Source organism: Alligator mississippiensis, chromosome 11 (assembly GCF_030867095.1).
Source record: "Alligator mississippiensis isolate rAllMis1 chromosome 11, rAllMis1, whole genome shotgun sequence".
NCBI lineage: Eukaryota > Metazoa > Chordata > Crocodylia > Alligatoridae > Alligator > Alligator mississippiensis.
The window spans coordinates 42178667-42201889 of NC_081834.1; the positions used below are offsets into that span (position 1 = coordinate 42178667).

The 23223-nt window shown below is 47.0% G+C and overlaps 1 protein-coding gene across 1 annotated transcript in view; it reads right to left on the bottom strand.

Moving 5' to 3' along the window:
- The window catches only part of CCDC33 (coiled-coil domain containing 33), a 199409-nt gene that overhangs the window by 123411 nt on the left and 52775 nt on the right, over positions 1–23223 (bottom strand). Inside the window, exon 5 of the mRNA XM_019477767.2 lies at positions 6107–6240. Within this exon, the coding sequence (XP_019333312.1) occupies positions 6107–6240 (134 nt within the window). The remainder of the gene's footprint in view (positions 1–6106; positions 6241–23223) is intronic.

A 23223-nucleotide genomic window follows, 5' to 3' on the forward strand; every position in this document is an offset into this window, starting at 1 on the left:
CTTCAAGAAATCCCAGGCAGAGGGCCACAACCTCTGCTACAGAGGAAAGCAAAACTGCCCGCAGTCCATACCAATCTAACCATTGGATAAAATTCCTTAAGCTACCCACCTCAAGCTACCCAGCATCCTGACTTGGCTGGGAGAGCCCCAGCTTGAAAAAAAATACTGTCCCAGAGCCTCGAAATAATTAAAAAAAAAGCAGGATTCAGGATCTTGTGCAGGTTTAAATTTTTTGTCCAGGAAAAAAAGCATGTTGCCCAAGATGGTGCCTAGTGGCACTGTGCTGAGACACCACAATCAAACTTTGCACGCTGTCTCCTGAACTGGGACCTGTAAGGCTGCCTCAGGGTGGCAAACTCAGAGTAAGTTAGTGACACAGAAGTCTCTGGTGCTGTCATTACACGTCCCATTGTGGTTCTTGTAATCTGGGTAGCTTTAACCTAGACACAGGCCATCTCTACAGAAGATAGAGAAGTTTACTCCTGACACCCGGTTCATCCCACTGGAGTGCGGTATGTGATTATGACTCTACCACCTCAGAGCCTTTCATCCCTCGACAGCTTTTCATCCTGCATGTTTCTCCAAATGCTACTAGGGTCAGTCTAGGTCCAGCCCAGGTAGGGACGCAGTCACCACTCTGGGCTAAATTGTTAAACCCTTTTAAGGGATGAAGTAGAGCAAGAAGTGTGAGCGGTAGAGGGTGGTGCTCCCAACCCTCAGAATTGAATGAGCCCACGGATATAAGATTTTGGGGTTGTTTTTTGCTCTGCTTGACAGCTGGCACCCCCAACAGCACCACGCTGGTGTACTGGTTCACCGAGGACTTGGAGGAAAGAATGACATGTTCTGAACCACCGACCCCATTTCCATCCGGCAGCGCCTAGGTGCTCTCTTCTCCTGGATCCTAACCAGACCAGGCCACGTTTATGATATACAACCTGAGGGCTCCCAATCCTGGGTGGCCATGGCAGAAGGCCATTTCACTGGAAAAGCCTACTCTTAAGGAGGTCATGCATAACCGCGGCAGTGCCCAGGGAAGCGTGAAGCTGTGTAATGACTTGGAGGATGCAATGTCTGCCGTCTGGCCCTCATTCACCAGGCTAAATGCAAAAGTCAAGCCCAACTTGGCAGCATTGTGAGAGCTCGCTGACCTGATTAGATAGCTCTGAGGAGGGGTGAGGCCGTTGCTTTGTCTCCCCGGCTGGTCTCCATGCTAGAAACATGCCTCATTAACCCCTGGTTTTGTCTTCCCCACACGGGGCTCCTTTGTGCGTTAAGTCACTTGAAGTAGAGGAAAGGCCCGTCCATCATGTTTGCCCTGACACCCAAAGAATGGGATCTCACTTCTCCCTTCATTAACGCGGCCTTGCTTTCTGCTTCCCCCATCAACAAGTACAGCATCACCACAGCAACAGCCGTTGAAAAGACCCCGTAGAGGCAGCCAGAGCCACTTCACTCAGAAGAGATAAGCCAACGCTTGCACAATCCACTCCCTTTCTCTGTCTCTCTCAACACTTTTCTTTCCTTCCTTTCCTTGGTTTAATGCTAAGGGTGGTTTAACCCTCTCCATGACTACTTTCATCTCTTTTGGGGTCACAACATGGCTTATTGCCACAGGAGACTGAGATGGGCAATCCACCAGGCTAACCCATTTGTCATAAGGAAGCGACTGGAAACCACTGCACCATCTCATTATGTCGCATCTCCATTGAGCTATCCTTTCCCCAGACTAATTACTGGCTGCATGTACAGGGAGAAACTTTAACTCTTACCTCACTCAGGGCCCATTACAGGGAATTATTTGAGCAGGAAGTTATACCCAGACAATTCAGCAAGCCACTGAATATGCACAAAATTAAGGGTATGCAATGGTTTTCCAAAGACAGGCCAATTGCTAAATTGGGCCCTGAATAAGCCCCCTTCTTCCTCCTCTGCACTTCTGCCTGGGATTTTTTTGATGTCTTAGCTATTAAGTGAGATTAACTTGTATGTAGATCATGCTTTCCTCAAACCCAGATTCCTCTCAACTGCATGGATGCACTGACCCAGGGGTCACTCAGACTTGCTGAGACAGCAGAGTTGGGGTTTCAAAGCAGAAAATCCTACTACTTGATCTTAAATAGACTAGCTATCAGCTGCTTGCAGTATAAACCCTGTGACACACAGTGGGACATTTCTGAGTCTCACCAGCACATGGCAGTAGGACATATTTCAGGCTAGTTGGACTGTTGTAATATTTTATATGCAGTTAGCAACATATGCAAAAGTCACTGGAGCTGCCTGGATTTGCAAAATCTTGTCTAAGTCTACCCCAACTGTGTATAAAAAATATTAAGCACAACATTTCTTGCCTCCATCATAATTCCTGGACCATCATGGCTACATCACTCCAACACTACCAAAAGTCACTAATACTTTTTGTCACCTATTTTTTTCTGGTGACTAATGTGAAACACTTTACAGGAATATGCTTTCTAGAGGCCAAGTGCTCAATGTCTCCCCCACCAATGAAAAAACAAATCTCTTTAAGAGATTTCAGGTTAGCCATTCTTCTTTGTTATGGCTCTGATTCCCACTATCGGGTGGGAAATTCTCATTCTCCACTTGCAATCCACTGAATTCTCTGGTCATATGCTCAAATCTCTCTCCTTTTTCCCTATCAGTCTTCTGCCAGTTGGGGTAAAAAACTGAGTTGCTCATAATGACCAGTCATTTTAAAATCCTTGGCCTCAGGCACATGCATGATGCAGAACTTTCCCCACAAAGAACTAATAACAAAATTGGGGCTTTTGAATGGCTATCTATGTGATGCAGGATCATAAGAGCTACAAAGTTTTACACAATTTTTTTCCTTGCCAAGCCGGCAAATTTTGGTTCCAACAACTGAGATCTTGACACAGGATCCTGCAGGTCAGGGAACATGGCCACACTGAGCCAACAAGGCATAAGAGTCTAGTAAAACCTACAAAACCTAGTGTCTAGGGAAAATGATTTCCCTTGGGGTTGGGAAAGTGAACACAGCTGGGATACAAACATCCCCATGTAGAGGCTTTAAAACCAATAAAGGTTTAGCGATATCCCTCCACTTTCAGATACTGCATCAACCTGTAGAGAAATAATTTTCTACTGTTATTTCATGTCTAGTCACATACAGGCATGGGTTCAAATACACACAGACTCTCAGCTGATGCCAAATGACATATTTCCCCTGGTACCGGAGCATGCTAATTCTCACCAGCAGAAGATCTAGCTCAAAGTTATTTTAGTGTGTGTGTCTGCCCTCATGTCCTTCCTGTGAGCACAAGTCAGGTATAGTAAGTACATCAAATGTTCTCTGATTTGGTTTGAGCAACATCTGAGCAATGAACAGGGTTAATGGAATTATATGTAATGCCATGATTGGCTTCCACGGACCTCCACATTCATTTTGCAGGCATCTGACTTTAATTTAATCCCAAACTCTAATTCCATTAGTGTTATTACAATTATATACTTAACTACACTGAGTTAGGAACAATAAAATAAGACCTAACCACCAGCACTGCAGTGGGGAAGCGAATAACTGGTAATGACTGCAGAATAAACAGGAAGGCTGTGGAGCACTAACGAGAAGCAATCAGACTAGACGTACAACAGGTCAGGATTCAAGGGCATTGATACTGCTCTGTCCAAAGCCAGGCATCCTGCAGATCAGGATAAGGACCTATTTTCCTAGCTGTCTCAGGGCTATTCCTTCTTGGGACTGAGGGGAGTTGGCAGAACTACTGCCAATGTGCCACTCGAATGATCAATGTACTGGAATAGCCTAAGATCTAGATCTAGGTGCCTTGGCTGTATTCCCAGCTCTGCCACTGCCTGGCTGTATGAGCTTAGGCAGAAGGCAGGACAGAGGTGCAACTTATAACAGGCCACCTAAATCAGAGATGCATAAGCTTTTGTGAGCACGAGTTTACTTCATCATATACTTTTAAAGCAGCTGATGAAGTGAGTTCAGGTTCACAAAACTTATGCACCCCTGCTTTAGTTTACAAAGTGCATCTCTACCCTGCCTTCTGTCTGACTTCAGACTAACACTGCTAAGTACCTCTCTCTGTATGGTCTTAGGCAGATCAGTTTACTTTCCCATGCCTCAGTTTCCCCATCTCTATAACAGGGGTGACAATCCACCTTTGGAAAGTATGCTGGGGTCTATTAGTAACAAGCACTGGAAGAGAGCTAGGTAATAGTATCATCATTAGCTCCCCAGCCCAGAGCAAATAGATTTCTAGGCTGTAGCAACCCTTCTCCAAAACAAGGCTGCCCAGAAACACAAAGAAAAGCAGGGCTGGAAGGGAAATCATGTTGTCATCTACTTCAACCCCCTGCTCAAGGCAGGATCATCCCTCTCTAAACCATCCTTGCCAAGTGTTTGTCTAACCCAGGATTTAGCAACCCTAGCCCACAGAATCACTAGATCTGGTCCAAGGATGCAGGGGTTCAGCTGCAGGCATCCTCCCAGGAGAAGCAGTGGCTGCAGGTGGTCCCAGTGCCCACCTACTAGGCCAGGGGCAGGCAATTATTTTGGGCGGAGGGCCTCCTACTGAGTTTTGGCAAGCCATCGAGGGCCGCATGATAGGCAGCCAGGGGCAGAAAAATATTAATTTTCTAAATTTTTTAGGGGCCTCACGGGCTGGATAGAATGGCCTGGCGGGCCACATCTAGTCCTGGGCTGCATTTTGCCCACCCCTGTACTAGGCTCACCTGCCTCTGAACGGGGGTGGGTCACTATGGCCTGTAACCAGAAAAGGTTGCCTACTAGGGCTGTGTGAATCAGCACTGTTTCAATTGACTTCTGTTTCACCGTTTCAAAGGACGGTGTTTCATTTTGTCGTTTTGTTTTGTTTTGAAGCACTGTTTAGTTTTCTTTCATCAAAACGATTTCATTGTTTTGACGCTTTTCAGCGTTTTGCCCATAGGGTATAATGGGGAATCAGGAAAATGCCTATAACTTTGTCATTTCATGACTAATTCAGATGAACCTTACAGGGATGGTAGCTCCCTCTGAGGGCATGAAGCCTGCCAAGTTACAAGGATATAGGTGCAGGGGTTTCTGGGAAACTGCACCTCAAGGTGCTGACAAGCAAAACTCATGTCACTTGCCAGCAGTGGCAGCCTCCCGTCATCCTACGCGCAGATCTGGGGGCTCACACCCCAAGAAGGGCTGTAGGGTTGTGCCAGACTCTTCCTGGGGGTCCAGGCTCCTGGATCTGTGCTGGATGACAGGAGGCTGCCACTGCCGCCTGGGACCGGCACTGGGCACAGCCAGCACCCTGTGCCAAGAAGACTGGTGCTGCCGCTGGCCCCAGGCAGCAGCAGCAGCTTCCTGTCATCCTGCATGCAGATCTGGGGGCTTGCAACCCTGGGAGGAGTCCAGCAGTGCTGGGAGGGCAGGTCTGCGGGGCTGGCGGAGTTGCTTGGTGTACAGCCCTGGCTCTCCCGCAACTCCTGCCACCAGGCTTCTTCAAAACTCGAAACGCTTCAAAACTTTTGAAACATTTTGAGTGCCCTCATTTCGTTTCAAAGCTGTTTCAAAACCTTTTGTTTTGTTTTTGCTGTTTTGGGCTCAAAACGTGTTGAAACAGCTTCGAAATGAAACACTTGTTGAAATTTCACACAGCCCTATTGCATACCACTGGTCTAACCTACACTTAAAAGCTTCCAGGGATGGGGACTCCATAGCCTTTCTCAATGATCTTCAATTATGCAAGTCCAGTACCTGCCTTGATAGCAACTAGTGTGAGAGGCTTCAGAGTAAGGTATAAAACTCAACACAATGGTCTGCTTCATTTGCAATGCTAGACCATGGCTAGAATTACCTTCCTATGATCAACTTCTGTTCTAAATCATAAAGATTTATAACTCCTATACATAGGCTTGAAAGGACCTGATTCTTAATAGTTCTGCCCGTTGAGAAGTCATTCCCCAACTGTGTACTGGGATCATTTTGACTTGGTAGCATTAGCATTTACCCTCATCTTTGAAAAGTGTCAGTGGCCCAAGTATCAGGCCATCTCATTTATATTCGCCTCTCCCACCCCCACTATTCAGCTCCCTTCTGAAATCACACCTTCGTGGCCAGCATCTTCTGCATCCGTTTCTACTGTCACCTTCTCCTCCCAGGTTGGAGAGTAGGTAGGCTCTGTGGAGGCATGAGTCACTCCCTGGGCTTCCTTTTTGTTCTGTGCTTGGTATTTGGTTTTACTAGGAGGGGAGGAAAAAAAAATCACTCAAAATCAGAGTCACATGTATCTAAAGTAGCATAAACCTCGCCGAGGGCTGAAGAAGATGGAATGCCATTTCTACTCATGACTGAGTCAGAGACACTAGTCACATGAGGTACTAGTCATCAGAAAGGATCCCAAAGCATAGTATTGACTCTGGACCCAATTCATGCCTCCATTCAGTGGATGAATTTAGCAGGGTTTATTCATAAGGTTCATTTCCTCAGCCACCAAAATGCAGACAGTTCCAAGGTAAAGGACAGCAGCAATTTAAAGGTGCACAATAACACTGGCCTTGCTGTAGGAGTAGTAGTAAAACATTCTCCAAACAAAACTACAGGAGGAATCTAAAATAATAGGGAATGCAATTGCCACCCAAGGAAAGTTACTAGCAGGGCTCTCTTCTTGCACTGATGCCACCTGGATAGGAACCATAAAACCATAGTAGATGACCCATCCCGAGGTCCCTGCCAACCCTAATTTTCTACAATTCTATGATTCAGATCTTGGTAATAAATCTCATCTAAGGGAATCTAACTCAAATAGCCTCCACCCCAGCCCAGGCTGGTACCCCAGTACTGACACAAAGCAAAAGTGCTGCCTACTGAACCAATAGACCATTTCCTACTGGTCTTCTACTACTGTCACCCTTTCTTTGCTTTCCAAACAGGGTGCAGTGACAGAGGCATTTTATGGCAGATCGCTACATACCGTTCACACCTAAAGAAGTTGCAACAGATCTGTCTCGCATTGAGTTTGAGGGCAGCAAGAAGTCACAAACCACAGAGCTGCCAATTCAAACCCAAACTGTGTTGCTGAGGAGTAAAAGGCACAACACTGAATTTTGCCTTCAGTCTCACTGGGCACAGTTCAGGGCCTGGATCACTGTGGGCAGGATATGTTGGCCGACTTGGTCCTGGTCCTGCAGCGCTAAAACAGCTGACCTAGGGCTGGGCACCTCTATTCAGCTTTCCCAATGCTCCTGGGAGCATCATGCAAGTGCACCCTGCTGACCTACCCACCCCTCCATGGCACCAATAGGAAAGCCCAGGCAGTGAAGTCACACTGAGGGCATCATCTGAGATTTCTCTTGAGATCTGTCTCCAGGGGGCAGTGGCTTCACAAACTCATTTCCAGGATTGGCACATAGCGTGCAGAAAGAGGTGGGTAGAGCATGAGTCTCAGCATGCCTCATGGGTGCATGATGGATATGGTATAGATATGCCCTCTACAGAGCATACGGTGGAGTTCTGTACAATAAAAACCTTCAGAGATGCTTGAAATCACATACTTCATGGAGAAAAAATGTGCTCAGCAAAGTGCTTGTAACAAATAAAGCAAGCAGCTCTTGGAAGGGACTGTTTTCGGAGCACATCCGCACTCTAATAACTTCCCTTTCCCATTTGAGCATAACAGGATTGTTGAAATACCAGAGAAAGGGATTTGCTATGCCCAAGACTTAAACAAGGTCAAGGCTGAAACAGTCAGCAGAGACATGGATGATCATTGTCAGCATCAGGTTTGATGCAATTAGATTTCCCTTCTAGTAGGTCATTAAGTGTGTGGGTATCAGAGATGAATTCATAACATTTAATTGATTACATTAATTTATAGCCTTTTTGCTCCATAAAAGGAGCTGGAGAACAACAATTTTATCTTAGGATAGAGGTAAATTTAGTTTTCATGTCCTTCCCCTTTTTTAATGCAATAGGGGGGCGGGGGGGGGCAACCTTTTTGGTAGGCGATGCCACAATTTAGCCCCACACCATCCCTTGTAGAAGAGCCAGTGACTTAGTTTAATTTCACATCATCTATATGTTTCAGCATGAGAAGGATCAAAAATGGCATTAGTCATGCTCCTTCTTTGCTTCCAGCTGCTCTCATACTCCCCTGCCTCCATCCACCAGCAAAGATGCAAGGATCAACATCTAATCCTTGTTAAGGATGTTCCTGCCCAGTCTATTTCTAATCATGATTACTATTAGGACTGAGTGATTAGCACCTAGAGGCACTGGCCGTGGACCAGGACTACAGGGTGCTAGGCTCTGCACAACTACAACCTTGTACTGCTATTCTCATACTTTTGCTGATACAGGCTAGGAGAGGTTCACAGACTGGCAACCACATTGTATGATATGACTTCCTCCTCTGCTCATGTCTGCACAATGGAGCTGTACTTGGTTTGCATAATACCTCACAGGCAATGGTAATCCCTGCTAAATTGCTAACATCTAGCCACAAGACCCGAGGTAGCCTGGAATGACAAACAGACTCCTTTCTGACTAGAATCCCCTAAGCCTCCTTAATGAGAGCAGTGAAGCAAACGCATTTCAATGCCCCCTTTATTCCCCTCTTGGCTCCAGCTCCATCTCTCACAAGGGCCCACTCGGATAATCCCCTCATATTGCTAGTTGGGCAAGGCCCCTCTGGGTCAGCACCAAAGGTGTCACATGTCCAGAGATCACTGTGCTGCTCCATCAATCCTCCCCAGCAAATAGCTTAGGGCTACTTGTCTTTTCTTCAGACCTAGGGCAGGGCAGAGGTCTAAGCAACTTCTGTTTGCCAAAATGAAAGGGGTCATGCCTGAACTACAGGCTCCTGGCTGGTGGTTTTCTGTCACTCAGAGTCAGTCCCTACCTGAGGATCAAAGTAAGGAGATTTCACCTGTAGAAGAAAGGCCAATACAAGCTAGAGCTGCTGGCAAAGCTTAATCTAACAGATGCCTCGTGTTGTACCAGATCATGCTCATGAAAGTACTAAAATGGCCAACATGCAGCAATGGGGTGGTCTGAGATTTGGACAAGCTTTGTGAGATCCTCAGAGAAATGAGTTCAGCAGTTCTCAGTTTAATTTGTCCACACTTGGCTCAGTTGAATGGAGTCATATTAAGTTAACAATAGATACTGATACCATAGCAAGGATGAGGATATGTAACAGGGAACTGCCAGAGCCTAAGTGACTGGGTAAGTAAAGAGTTATACCAAGATTCAGATAAGAGAGGAAGAATGACTGGGGTGCAGTCTTCAGCCTTCCTCAGGTTCAGGGAACCTGCTCTGTCACAGACTACCCATGTGACCTTGGGCAAGTCACTTAATTCTTCTCCACCTTGGTTCCCCACCTTTAGAATGGAGATAATACCACTTCCCTACCTCCCACAGATGTTGTGAGGTCCCCTAATATTATAAGGGAGCCACATAAAGTATCTGATAGATGCATTATGCCTAATTGTAGGTGATGCTCCCAGTCCCTCCACTTCATTATCATTAAAATTTACCTTAATGACAACAACAATTTAAAAACAAAGCTCTCAGGAACTATATAATCTGTGGAACTACCATTTGCAAAAGATTTGGTCAAGAAATACTGTTCGTGCACAGATCTCACCTGCTTTCCCCCATGTGGAACAGCAAAAGGCCAGTTCTCAACTGGAACAAGCACAAGTAAATGTACAGTAGGGAATAATCCTGCATTGGCTGCAAGCAGGTGGACTAAAATGGGCCAATGTTTTCCCACACATAGATTGTAGGGTTCTGTACCCAGAAATACATCTGCCCCTGGGAGTCAACTTCCATTTATGGCTGCTTAGAATTATTTTTGGTCAAACATTTTTGTTTTAGGGCTTCTTTTTTTTGGATGGAAAGTTGCGTTTTCAGCTACATTTTTTGTGGAAAGGATCTACTTGTCTTGCAATATTTTAGAAGCGACATTGTAAAGCTGACCTTTTTTACACTGATCCCCAAAAACAGGTAGCATTACATTGAAAATATGTCTGTTCCAGTTTTGGGACCAAAACCAAATAAATAAATTCACCTCAGAAAAGGTTAATGAAAACAAAAACTTTTCCAAGCATTGTCCATCCTGCTTTATTTGTACTCTAGAAATCTGGAGGTTAAATAAGTTTAAATCCCGATATACCAAGTAAGAAGAGAATGTTCTTGCTAAGCGGTCCAAAGGGTCTCATCAACATCTCAGGTGTCCCAAAAGATGCACCCAACGCACAAAGTTTTGAGTCAGATCTAAACCATCAAAGCCTCTCAGGTGGTGAAATCCTCAGTCTTGGTCCCAGCCTACTTCTGTTCCTCAGGAGCAATTATTGAGCTAGTCAGTTCAAAGAGTCTGGAGATCAGCCAAAAAGTTGAGCATCATGGATTGTTTCCAAGAAATGAGTGACTTTCCTAGGTTTAGGCAGCATGCTTAAAAGGTCAATACAGAAACATGATCTATGGCTTGGGACCAACCACCTTTTTAACAGCAATAATGACTCTGACTCTGCTTTGACTTGTACCATTGTAATTCCATGGTTCTCCTGATTTACAGCAATGAGGGCAATTAGCAAATCAGGCCTAATGTTGTAGTCTACGCCATACATTTAACACTGTGGTAGGGCCCCATGACTATGATATCTAAGCATCTGACAGTTCCCCATGCATTTATCGTCACAACCCGCTTCTGTGTCTCAGAGGGGCAGGGGCAGATCCAACAAGGGTGCGCTGGTACAGTCAGACCCTCTCTTCTGCCATCATTTCTGCTGTCCCCAGAAAAGCCCAGCAACCTGAACAACTGCTCACTGCACTTGGAGCCCTGGGACTTGCTGGAGACACAGCCACCCACCACTGCCACTGTCCCACTTGGCCAGAGCATGGGGGCAGCTGCAGGACTGTGCATGTCCCGCTCTAACTGTGAGCTGCAGAGAGCAGCAATGGGTGCTGGGCTAAGTAAGGGCAGAGGCAGCAGGTAGGTTTCCTTTTCCAGCATCTGCTCCTTGCCACTGCCCATAGTCCCTCACAGTCCAGGAGCAGGCACTGGAAGGAGGACCCTGCCCCCTGCCACCACTGTCCCTGGCTAAGGCAGTCTTGGGGGGAGCCAGAGAGCTGCTCCTGCCTTGCTCCAGCCATGGCTGTAGGGAACAACTGTGTGGAGAGCTAGGCTCAGTGAGAACAGCAGTGCACAAGGTCCTCCTTCCAGTGTCTGCTCCCATGGCCAGAGGGGGACATGGGGATGGGAGGAGGAAGCAGGTGTTGAAAGAAGGAGCCTGCACGACTGCCCTGCTTGGACAGGGCAATAGCAGCTCTAGGGCTCCATCCATGCCTGGATCAGCCGGGGTCAAGGGAAGCAGGCAGGTCTTCCCCCCTTCCTATGCCTGCTCCCTGTCTAGATTCCCAGTGCCTTCCACCAGCCCAGGGGCTCCAGCCACATCTCGCCTGCATCTGAGATATGATACATCACATTTCCTCCAGTTTACAGGAAGCAAAATTGAAGCACACAGAAACTTAGGGTCACTGGGCCACCAACTGGCTGGAACAGGACCTGGTCCTTACTTCTTATTTAAGCATCTAACTCCCAGCAATTGCAATGGGAGTTGGATGCCTACATCCCATTGAGGATCTGGACCTTAGTGACAGGATTACACACATAATCTGTGGCAGAGAAAGAAATTACACCGGAGACCCCTAAGACCCAAGCTAGTGTCCTAATGCTTCCTGCTATTATGCAGCATCTTCTTTGTCTTTCTGTATCAGACTTGCCTACTTCCTCATTTAAACTAGTCAAGCATTTACAACTCCCTCATTGCCATAATCTCAAAGCCCTTCCCTGACACGGTTGTTATGCATATTGCTGTAACAATGATATCCTTTTTATCCTAAAGGCTACTTTACACTCTGGAGGCCAATTATCCTGATGCATCAGTGAGAGGGCAGGCCGATATCTGATGGTGGAGGGAGAGAGAAGGTTAAATGGTAACGACTCTCCAAGTTAAATTTTAAGACCACATAAATGATAACCAGTTGGAGCCATTGCAATCAAGTTTTGAGCATTTACAGGAAACTGCCTTGTGCAAGTATCCATTTATACTGTTTATCTTCATGAGGGACAGCTTCTCACACATGCCATAATGGGGTCAGCATCATCAAAACAGTTCTATTAATCTTTCCTTCTCTCTCCTTTAAAAGCATATGCAGGGACTTCAGGTACCGGTTACAATCTGGAAGTGAGCTCCCGGTGGTCGAAAAATTCAACTACAGCATTCAAAGTACTGAGCACATATGGCATGAAATTTATTTGCTGGATTCAGCTCCTTCTTCTGCTGGTAGAAAGGAAACATCCAGCAAAGAAACCAGGTGGTGGCAATGGATGCTACTGACAGCTCTGCTCAAGGGAAGCAGGGAAAGGAGATTGTTCCTATCTGGCTGCATTGGTGGATTAATGCATGGGCCAGCTGGGCCCCGGGCCCCTGCCTTGGCATGGACAAAACTGGTGATTGGGCCAGGTGTGTACAATGCGTTGGGCTGTGGCTGCTGGTGGGTGCCATTTGTTGGGTGCTGCTGCAGCTGGACTGAGCTGAATGAGGGGCTAGCCCCAGAGCTCAGTCTGTGCCACATGTGCCTGGCAGGCAGCAGCTTGGCACCCCCGGCGCTAGCTCCAGTGCAGACCTGCAGGTGGGGGTGGCCACAGCTCCTGCCCCAGGGCTGGGGAGCAGTACATCCCACTCCGGCCACTGCTCCCGCTGTGGGGAGGCCCAGTGCCCCAATGAATCTTAATCCTCCCCTGTCTGGCTGTACAACGCCTACAACAAATCAGGTCCTTCCTTACATGGGGCCTCGAGACACTAACATAAGCCAAGCAAAATAGGATTACCTCCTAAACTTCATCTCCCTCACTGATGTCATCCTATGGAGGTCAATTTTCTTCTGGCTTTTGTGGGCTGTAGGGAAGGCTATATCAACCAAAGCAGCATCCCCGGGCCCAATGATTTGACATACCATCTTTCTTTCCTCCCCTTTCCCACTGACACAGCAGTGAAGTGATGGATCTGGCCCAGAGCGGGGATCAAAGAGTTGCAACACCATCAAAGAACCACAATGCCTTGCTTTCTCAGAGCCAGCTGGCTATGTCCCTGCTTCTTATGCCTGCCTCCTCATTCTCTTCTCCATCACTGACAGGTGCAATGCTGCTGATTCAGCTCCGCTCCACAGCTCACCATGGTGCTGGCCAGCCAGCTGCTCTGTAAGCCACGCTGCCCAACCAGCTCCTCATCTGTCTACATCTCCCAAATGGTCCCACTTAAACCTCTAAACCTTTGCTCTGGACACATACAGAGTTGCCGAAGGTGTTCCTCAGTCCTCTGTAGTGCCCAAAGATCTTAACAGTGCATAGAAAGAGATCCAGCCTAGGACTCAAACGCACACACTGCCTTTTGCTATACCTGGATCAATGGGCCTGGCCTGATACAAAGCAAGTTTTAATAGGACGTGAAGCTGATGCAGCCCTAGGGGGAATCCAGCCGGGGCCTGGTTTGGATGCATGTTCTCAGAGCACTCAGACAGTTAATTGCAACAGCCACGGTTTTCAAAGCAGAGGACTAATTGGCAGGTGTATTGGAAAAAGGCCCTAGGAAACTGATGACTGGAAATGATTATCTATTTCTTTAAACAGAGAAAGGCTCCAGGTCCCTTGTGACAAGGGAAAGGATGTCAATTTAATGGCTTTTTCTTGGCAGGGATGAGGCTGTGATCCGCAGGGCACCAAACAGATTTCAGACAGATGGGAGAACCTCACACGCCAAGAAACAGAGTCCATTTGGGAGTACCTCCCCTGCCTCGCAGCCACTGCCCTTAGCAGAAAAGGAAAGCCATCTCCTCGCCTACTAACACAGCCCAGGGAGGCCAGGGGACCCAGCAATGCATGGTGAAGACGGGATGGGAGTAGAGGGATGGAAGGAGAGTTGCCTTTTAATCCATAATTGGGTTAAGCCTAGACACTTTACAAACCAGGATGACCACATGCTTCTTAGGCGAAGTTGCCAGGGTTAGGAAGAGGTTATTGGTAGGGACCTACCTAAATCATGGTGAGATAAAGGGATTTTTGTGAGCTGCTTACAGCTTGCAGAGCCAGTTTCGCAGTGAACCCACCCTTCCGCCCCAGCGGTCCTGCTCCTTACTGCTGACTGGCCGAGAGGCCAATTACTCATCTTCAGATGGCAGCATTGCATCTAGCTTCTTAAAATATGGCTCCAAAATCCTTTTGCTATCCTGGCTGGCGCTTTCACCGAGTCTATGTCACTAGCTCAGTCTCCCAGTAGCTCTCTCAAACCACGTGCTCTATGCTGCGGGGATTGCTGCACTTTCGTTGTATTCCAATAAGCTTTCATCTTTTTTTCGGGTGATTCTGCACACAGTCACAGGAAATGCTGGTTTTTGTGGTTTCCACAAAAATTGCAACATTGTGATTTAGTTGGTCCCTAGTTATTGGGCAAATCTGGGTACTTGCAAGTGGGCGCCACAGAGGTCAGTGGTTCTCACCCTTTACACACAAAACTGGATTACTGTTGCTTTTGTAATGGCTCAGACTGAGCTTGGAAAGAAGCCTCGAGCCCCATTTTGCCTCAGTTCATTTCCTAAAAAGTCAGTCAAGACAAATCCCTTTATACAATATTCTTGCAGGGAACTGTCTAATCCTCAACTCTAAGGGGGAGGTGGGTGATCCTTTCCAAGAGCACATACTTTGCCATAAGAGGTTCTTAAGTCCTATTCCAATGCCAAAACATGTGTGGATCCTTCTCCTCACTGATTTTTTGTGACTTAGTCTTACAGCTAAGATGATGGCATGTTAAACTTTAAAGACACTTGAGCAGGCAGGAAGGAGATTGAACTTTGGTGCTTAATTGGTGGAATGGGGTCTGGCCCATTGTTTCTAGAGACCTGTCTGTCATGAAGCTTCAGTCTTGATCCAAAAATCAGGGTTGTGTGAATGTACACACTGGGTTTGATTAATTATAGAGAGAGGCAATCCAGCAAATCTGGCCCTGGATTTAAATCCAGATGACACAGTCCTATCATTTATGAGATGGTTGGACCCAGGGGTGTCTCAATGATGAGGACATGACCCTGATATCAATAGACAGGTGTGCTTAGCAGGCTGACCTACTTCCCGAGTCACTGGCCTACCCATGAATTAATTCAGATAACAGAGCACCCCACATGACAGCACAAGGACAGTGTCTAACCCTGTTACTACATCTTGCCACCACGTGGTACATAAGAGACTGAGGCTGCATCAAGAGGCTGTGATGCAAATGTCTCGGAAGTGTGAATCGGTTGCTTTGTAGCAGATGACAAGGTTTCTTAGTGTCTAACAGAGGCTTTTCTAAGAGCCTTCACTGGAGAATGGCCAGTATTGCTCTTAGCAAGGGATAACTGGAACATCTTGGCTACAGGGAGCAGAGACTGGAGCTGTGCAAACAACCTCTCACTGCCAGGGACCTCAGATGGGAACTACCAGAAAATCCTACAGTCATTCATTCATAACAAAACAGTCCATGCTGCAGCCCAGCCTCTAGTTTCTGCTTAATTGAACGATCATTTCAGTAGGTGGAAACTTGTCCCTTTTGCAACAAAAGAAAACCAAGCCAAAACCAAACAAATGTCTGGTATATCCTATTGATAGTCAATGGGATAAATTTACCCACAATTCTTCCTTTGCCCGTGAATTGCACAAATGCACATTGAATTCACTGCAAGATGCTCAGGCAGGGTGTGGGGGAGGAGGAATCAATAAGCACTTGCAATATTATGTGCAACCAAAGCACAAATAACTGGGATGGATAAAGCCTTGGCTTGAATTCCTGATGAGCTGGGAGACAGATTTAAGGGCCTGTCTAGTGTCTGGTTATAGCCACAGGTAGTGGCCCAGGCAGCACTGCCTTTTCCCTGGTGAGGGGAGCCACAGGGTTAGGGTGGTTTTCTTCTCAAAATGGACAGAGTCTGTCCTTGAAATATCCCTAAGCAGTCCCCAGATGCTGCTCTGTGCTATTTCTTCTTTCATATTCCCTTCCATTCTCTTTCAACCTCCTCCACTTACACCCCCCCTACCTTCCCCTCCCCCAGCCCTCAAAGCTATCAGCAGATGAAAATTTAATGACCTTTCCTTCTGAGCTATTGGATATCTTCCCCTCCATCCCCCAACATGGCTGGAGAGATTGTTTTAATGGAGTCCCCTGTTCACACATACCCTCCCACAACGTGTTAATGGGATGCTTACCTTGGAAGAAAAGGAGAAAGGCAACTCCCCTGCACCCCCTCCTTTCCTTGCCTTGCATCCCTTTGCTTTCACTTTCTTCCTTAAGTGTAGCTGCTGGCGTAGCGTGGCCAATTGTTTTATGAAACGTTGTGTCAGTCCAGGCAGAATTCTGTACTCAGGGATGACAGGTGCCACCGGTTTGTGTGTACCTTTAATCCCAGCCTCTGTTCCTGCTCTCTGTCCCTGAGAGCACACTCAGCCACTGTACCAAGGATGGAAGGAAGGATCGTTCCCTTCCCCCTGCCATGGTGGGGATGTATGTAGTGACAGATCCACAGATGAACAGCCAGAGATGAGATCCCAGTGCCAAGTTAAAGCCAAAATGACACACATATTCTAGGCGCTTCACCAAATACAGGACACAGTGACAGCTGCATAGAGGGCCAGACTGTAGGCCTATAAGGCTACCGTTTCCAGCAGAATGAAGTTATACTGAATCAGCTCAGAGATGTTGATGCAGTTGGCAAGTTTATGTAAGATTGCCTTGTTCTTAAACACTTGCTCATGCCATACCACTAAGTTCTCCACAAGCATATCGTGTTGCTGCGAAGACTTCTGATATCATTGTCACAGAGCCACCCTTTGTGATGACGCACTCAAAGCCAAGCTGTTTCAAGTCTCAAAACACCAACCCACCCGCATCTCTCTACCAACCCAACCACAAAATATCCTTATGGCTTACCAGTTTCGGAGGCAAAATAAAACCTGATGAGACCCTCCCCTCCCACCAACACATATCATCTCCAAGGTCCCCTATAGAAGCAAGCTCCAGACCTCTTTTTTGGTTTGAGTCTAACCACTCTGAAGCTGGACGTCACAGCAAAGAGTCTTTCTAGTGGGAATTCAGAGTGGGATCGTCTCTATACTGCAGGGATGTGTGTTCTTACTAAGCATGGTGCCAGGTCAGGGAGAGTGTGGGGGGGAGGATATAGAGACTCACAACCATAAAGACCCAGCCAGGAAACAAACAGGCTGCTGGGTCTGGAAGGTAGGAATTAGCATTATGTTTGTGCCATTCTGGCAGGGCTAGAAGTAAAATCAGCCCTCGATAATGAGCTCCATGGGGGATAGCAGCAAAGGCAACGTGCTCAGAGTCCGAATGAAGCCAACGTGGCCATGGGAAGGGGAAGCAAAGACGAGCTCCGGGCCCCTTCATTATTGACTTGCCTACGGAAGGGATGGGAAAGGCCAGGACGTGAAATGCAGGGCAACACATGGAGAGGTGCTTTGAAATCAACGGGTTGGGGGCGGATATGAAACAGGAAGAGCAAAGCAGCTTTGAAGTCTTCTCCCAACACCATGGGTTGTGGTAAGATCCATCTTCTGCTTCTCCAGAACAGCGCCAGGCTGTCACCTCCAAAGCCAGCCTCAATCCAGGCCTGTGAAGTCAAGAGTCCCGTGGAGAGCAAAGCTTCCAGAAGTACAGTCTTTGCAAACGCCAATCTGGTAGGGGAAGGCATGATCATTAGCAGCATGCTATGGGTGGACTGTGGCTGGGAAACAGAGGAATGAGGGTTTGCTAGGAAAATGCCCATTTCCCTTTTAAATGATCTCCGTGTTTCACATCATTAGCTTTATCCATGCCAACTGTTCACTAGTCGGTCTGTAACTACTTCTGATAACTTCTTGCTCTGCAGAAGCTGCTCCCTTCTCTTTAAATGCCCACTTCTAGTTACATAACAGGCTCAAACAAAGTTATTCAGCTGAATCTGCTTCCTTCCCAGACCTGAGGAAAGGCACTTTGTGCCGGAAAGCTTGTCAGATCTCTCCTCCTCGCTGTAAACTTGGTCCAGTAAAAGATACAGGTTTCCCTCACCAACCACGTTTTTGCCAACCCCGGATTTGAGTATCCACGTGTAATATTCTATATACCATTTTGGCTACCACAGTATACAGTTTTGAGTAACCACAGTTTCCTGTGGTTGCGCATCAGCCCACCACCTACCATTTTCCCCATAAGCCTTTTGTCTTGCCAACCACGGAAACTTTCAGGAACCTAACCCCAGTGGTTGGCGAGCGAAACCTGTATCACCAAACAAATCCTGATTCTCACATATTCCCTGGACCATCGCAGTTTCAACAGCACAACAACACTACTACAGTCACAACACAGGAGGAGGAAGGATTTGGGGAAACGTCAGGCTTGAAAAGACCTGGGGGTGGACACAGACAACAAGCTGGGTAGGAACGATAGCAGCAGGGTTAAAAGGCCCAGTTTTGGGCAGTGTAGCAAGAGGCATGATGCCAAAAAGCCAGGAGGCAACAGTCCAAATCTTCTGTATGTAGTTCTGGCAAGAGAAAGCTGAAGGAGCTATGTTTAGTCCTAGGTCCTCAGAACCTGAAGACAGCTAAGAAACTGAAAGGAAGGACAGTGATCAGCATGATCCAGGGCAATGGCTCTCAGCCTTTTCTATACTATTAACCTATGTAACAATAGCATAACTGTCCAGGACTTCACTGCTAAATAAGGAGGGTGGCCATACTACACAGCAAAGACCTTCAGCTAGACAGCCCATGATCTAAGGGTTGAATGAGAAGGAAAACACGCAGACATAACTGCATGCAGCTTTCCTAGAAGACAACTGAAGAGGAACAGGGTAGGGACAAGAAGAACATGATGAATATCTACAAGCAGCATTAAGGGCTAACCACAGACAGAGTGTTTTAGAAATGAGGACATACCAATAAGGAAATTTAGGCGTGTTTCAGGGATCGTTTGCTGAAAGACAGATTGATTTTTCAGCTGTGGAACAGTCTTTTGAGGGAAATGGTTGAAATTGGATCATTTGTGTCACTTAAAATTAGCTTGGACAAAGCCCTGGCAAAGGCTCCGCCAGGGTTCAGCAAGGATGCATATGCCATGCCGAATCAGTGACTCTGGCACATCCTGAAGGGCCGAGAGCCATGTTCCTCCCTAAGCAGCTTGATTGGGCCCAAGCTACTGTACTTTGCTTGCCACGGTGACCTAGATTGTGCCGGCTGGTACGACTGCCCCTAAACAGAGTGCCTAGTTTTGCAGGTCAGTGGTGCACATGACTGCTCAGCAGTAATACTCAGTTAGGATCAAAGCCTCCCCTCATTCTCGCCTTGGGTAGCATGGAGATCAACGGGCAATGTAAAAATTGCCTGCTGACCACTGTACCCATGCCTCTGCTATAAAGGTCACAGATTCCAGACACTATTGCCAAGATTGTCTATGAAATTTATGAAATCTATGAATTTTCTGTTGACTGGAGAATGCTCCTCTCAGGATCTAGCTCCAGGGAACCTCTGCCCCTCAGTGCTCCCCTCAACAACCAGGATCCCAAGAACAACCTCAATCCCTACAGGAGCAACCTTTATGTCCCTTCACAGTGCTCTTTTTAGGCACCTGGAATCAAAACTCATGGCAGAGGTGATATCTTTTATTAGACCAACTAGATATTTGCAAAAAAAGTCTTTATTTGCAAGCTTTCTGGCATACACAGCCTTCCTCAGGCATAGGAGAATGCAAAGATTGTAAACTTTCTCCTAGGTGAAAATGAATTTTATAATTTTTGCATTCTCCTATGCCTGAGGAAGGGCGAGTAGACCCAAAAGTCTGCAAATAAATATTTTTTTTGTTGCAAATATCTAGTTGGTCTAATAAAAGATATCACCTCTGCCATGAGTTCTGATTCCTTTTGCTTGTAAACCAATATGGCTACAACTTGCATCCCTTTTAGGCACCTGGTTCCCAGCATATCCCTCTCCATGTCTTCATCAGCATGCAGTGCTGTCTGAAGACCCACACACAGTTTTCAGGAACAGGCCCTGGCACTTATTTTAAGGTTAAACTGAATTCGCTACTACTGTAAGCAGATGCAGCTCCACTGAAATCTATGGGCCCCTCTAGAAGTTCAGGTAAATGTAAGATATAGGACCTGATGTGCAATCCACACAACTGCACCTCCTGCCATGCCACATGTGCATGCCAGGGGGCATGTTTGTGGGATCCAGCATCAGATCCTATCACATCTTATTGCCAGTGCAGGGGAAGCCTGGGATCATGATCCCAGGCTCCCCCTGCCCTGGCAAGTAGCCAGCCCCCACAGCTGATGCAACTCCCAGCTGCAGCAGGGCTGGAAGAACAAAAGTTAAGTCTCTGGGAGCAAGCACAAAATATGCATACATCCCTTTCCTACAGGCTGAGAAGGGGTCCCTGGTCCTCTCATCATTTCAAAGACATTCCCCAAGATGTCAGTCAGGGCTGTTCTGAAAACATCACTGGAAATGACATTTCAAGGGAAAGAGGAAACAACATTTCTGCTTTGTCTTTTCTGTTTCCCAGCCAGCAGTAATGTTAGTAACTGTATAGTTAGCCTCTCTCTTCATTCTTATAGCCCCAGCTTGTGAGTTCCTACAAGTTAGATCAGTGGTTTTCAACCTTTTTAGACTTGAGGCAGCTCCTCGAAAATGCCAGCTCTTTGTTTTCACTGTTATTTTGACCACAGAAAAATACTACATCAATTCTTCTGTTGCAAAGAACTCAAAAAGACCACAGCAGGTCAGAATGGTTTAACACTATGGATTCCCAGCTGAAATCTCTGGTTTATAGAACCACAGAATCACAGAAAATGAGGGTTGGCAGGGACCTCAGGAGGTCACATCTAGTCCAATCCCCTGCTCAAAGCAGGACCAGCCCCAACTAGATCATCCCAGCCAAGGCTTTGTCTAGCTGGGTCTTAAAAACCTCCAAGGATGGAATTTCACAACCTCTCTGGGTAACCTGTTTCAATGCTTTATTACCCTCCAAGTGAAAAGGTTTTTTTTCCTCATGTCTAATCTAAACTTCCCTTGGGGCAATTTGAGACCATTGCTCTTTGTTCTGTCACCTGCCACCACTGAGAACAGTCCAGCTCCATCCCCTTTGTAACCCCCCCTTCAGGTAGTTGAAGGCTGCTATTAAATCCCCCTATCAGTCTTCTCTTCTTCAAACTAAATAAGACCAGTTCCCTCAGCCTCTCCTCAGAAGTCATGTCCCCAGCCTTCTAAACATCTTTGTTGCCCTCCACTGGGCTCTCTCCAATTTGTTCACAGCCCTTCTATAGTGGGCCCAAAACCAGACACAGTGCTCCAGATGTGGCTGCGCTAGTGTCAACTAGAAGGGAAGAACCACTTCCCTTGATCTGCTGGAAATGCTCCTACTGATGCAGTCCAGTATGCCGTTAGCCTTCTTCACAACAAGGACACACTATTGGCTCTTGTGAATCAAGTTTGCACACCTAGCAGAGCTAATATTGTGTGGCACCCTCTAGCACCCTCGAAAGGATCCCAAAGCGCCCCAGGATACTGTGTCATCCTGGTTGAGAATCACTGGGTTAGACAGGGGAGAAGCTCATCTTTCACTGGAAAAGCCAAAGTGTGTTTCTAGCCTTCAGGACTGGAAATTTGACCCAAATACTGTACCCCTAATCAAATGGCAAACAAAACAATGCATTTTAAAAAAGCTCATGATTTTTTCATCCACTGTCATGACTTTTTGGGACCTGAGTCCTACTGTTTGAATGCTTAGCCCTACTAATACCTAATTCTTTCTACTTGTGCACGCCATGTCTCTCGGCACTGGAGGAGAGGAAGAAGGGTTCAGTGGTTAGATGCCCATTTGGGACCCCAACTTCCCAGTCTCTGCTTCATCACAGATTTCCTGCAAGACCTCAGCCAAGTCGCCTCATATCTCTGTGCCTTGGTTCTCCATCCACACAAGAGGAACAGCTGCAGTGCCCTACCTCCCCACAGCGTTGTGAGGATGAAGGCATTTGAGACAGAGAGGTGCTTAGATATTGTGTATAAGTACCTAAGATACAACATTCAGCCTCTCACGTGACACCACTCGGCAGCCCCGCTAAGTGAGGCACCAGGGTTATTCAACAAACAAAGGCTTTGAAAAGCAAACCTTGTTTGGCAATATTCTGTTTTTTTGCGAGGCGTGTATGGCCCCTACCTTGTAAATATTTATGCAGCGATCTAAGGTATTATCTCTAAGCACTGGAGATTTTTCTCTCGGGGAGCCCATTCCTTGCAGAGGAGCAAAACAAGGCAGTTCCAGTGCATTATTCCCACTAAAGAATAAAAAGAGATACAGTACGTTGCCACACACACAGCAGAAATCCAGGGCTGGATCTACTAGCTCATTAGCACTGCTTTGCACGTTCTAAGAAACCTCATCTGGCTTTACCACCCAGGATAGCTGCAGTGTGTATGTGGTTCATAGAAGTATCACACCTACGGTGGCCATCAGGATACTTCAAGAATAGAGCCAGCAACTGCCCCCACCACCATGAACGTTGCGTGCCTCCTGAGGCTGGGGGGCATGGTGAGCTCCCGCAGGCGGTGTTTGTGGTGTCGGCGGCAGAGGGATGGCAGTGGTGAGTGTGGAGATCCCGCAGGCAGCCACAGTGTTGTCAGCGGCAGGCCAAGTGGGGAGTTCCCGCAGGCAGCTGTGGCGGTGTCGGCGCCGGGGGGGAAGGGGGTGCTGAGCAGTGAAAAATAGAGGACATAACGGCATCCAGTTTCATATCAATAGAGGACAGAGGACCAGAAAACCGGACTGTCCTTTATAAAGCCGGATGAATGGCCACCCTAATCATACCTACAATGTAACTGGGGTTGGACAAACAGGGCAGTAGCCCTGGGCACTGATTCTGAGTGGGTGCAAGATTTGCACAGCTGCCACTACTGCCATGCCAACATTTGAACCCAACACCAGCCACCCCCCCACCCCTCCACTCCCCCCAGCATAGAAATGGCTTGTTTTGCCTGTGTATTACACCAATCAGGTATAATACAATCAAGATGGCCAACTTCCACCGTGCTATTACCCCTTTTAAAGACCCCGTTTCTGGAGTTAGCGGATTAGGTGAGAATG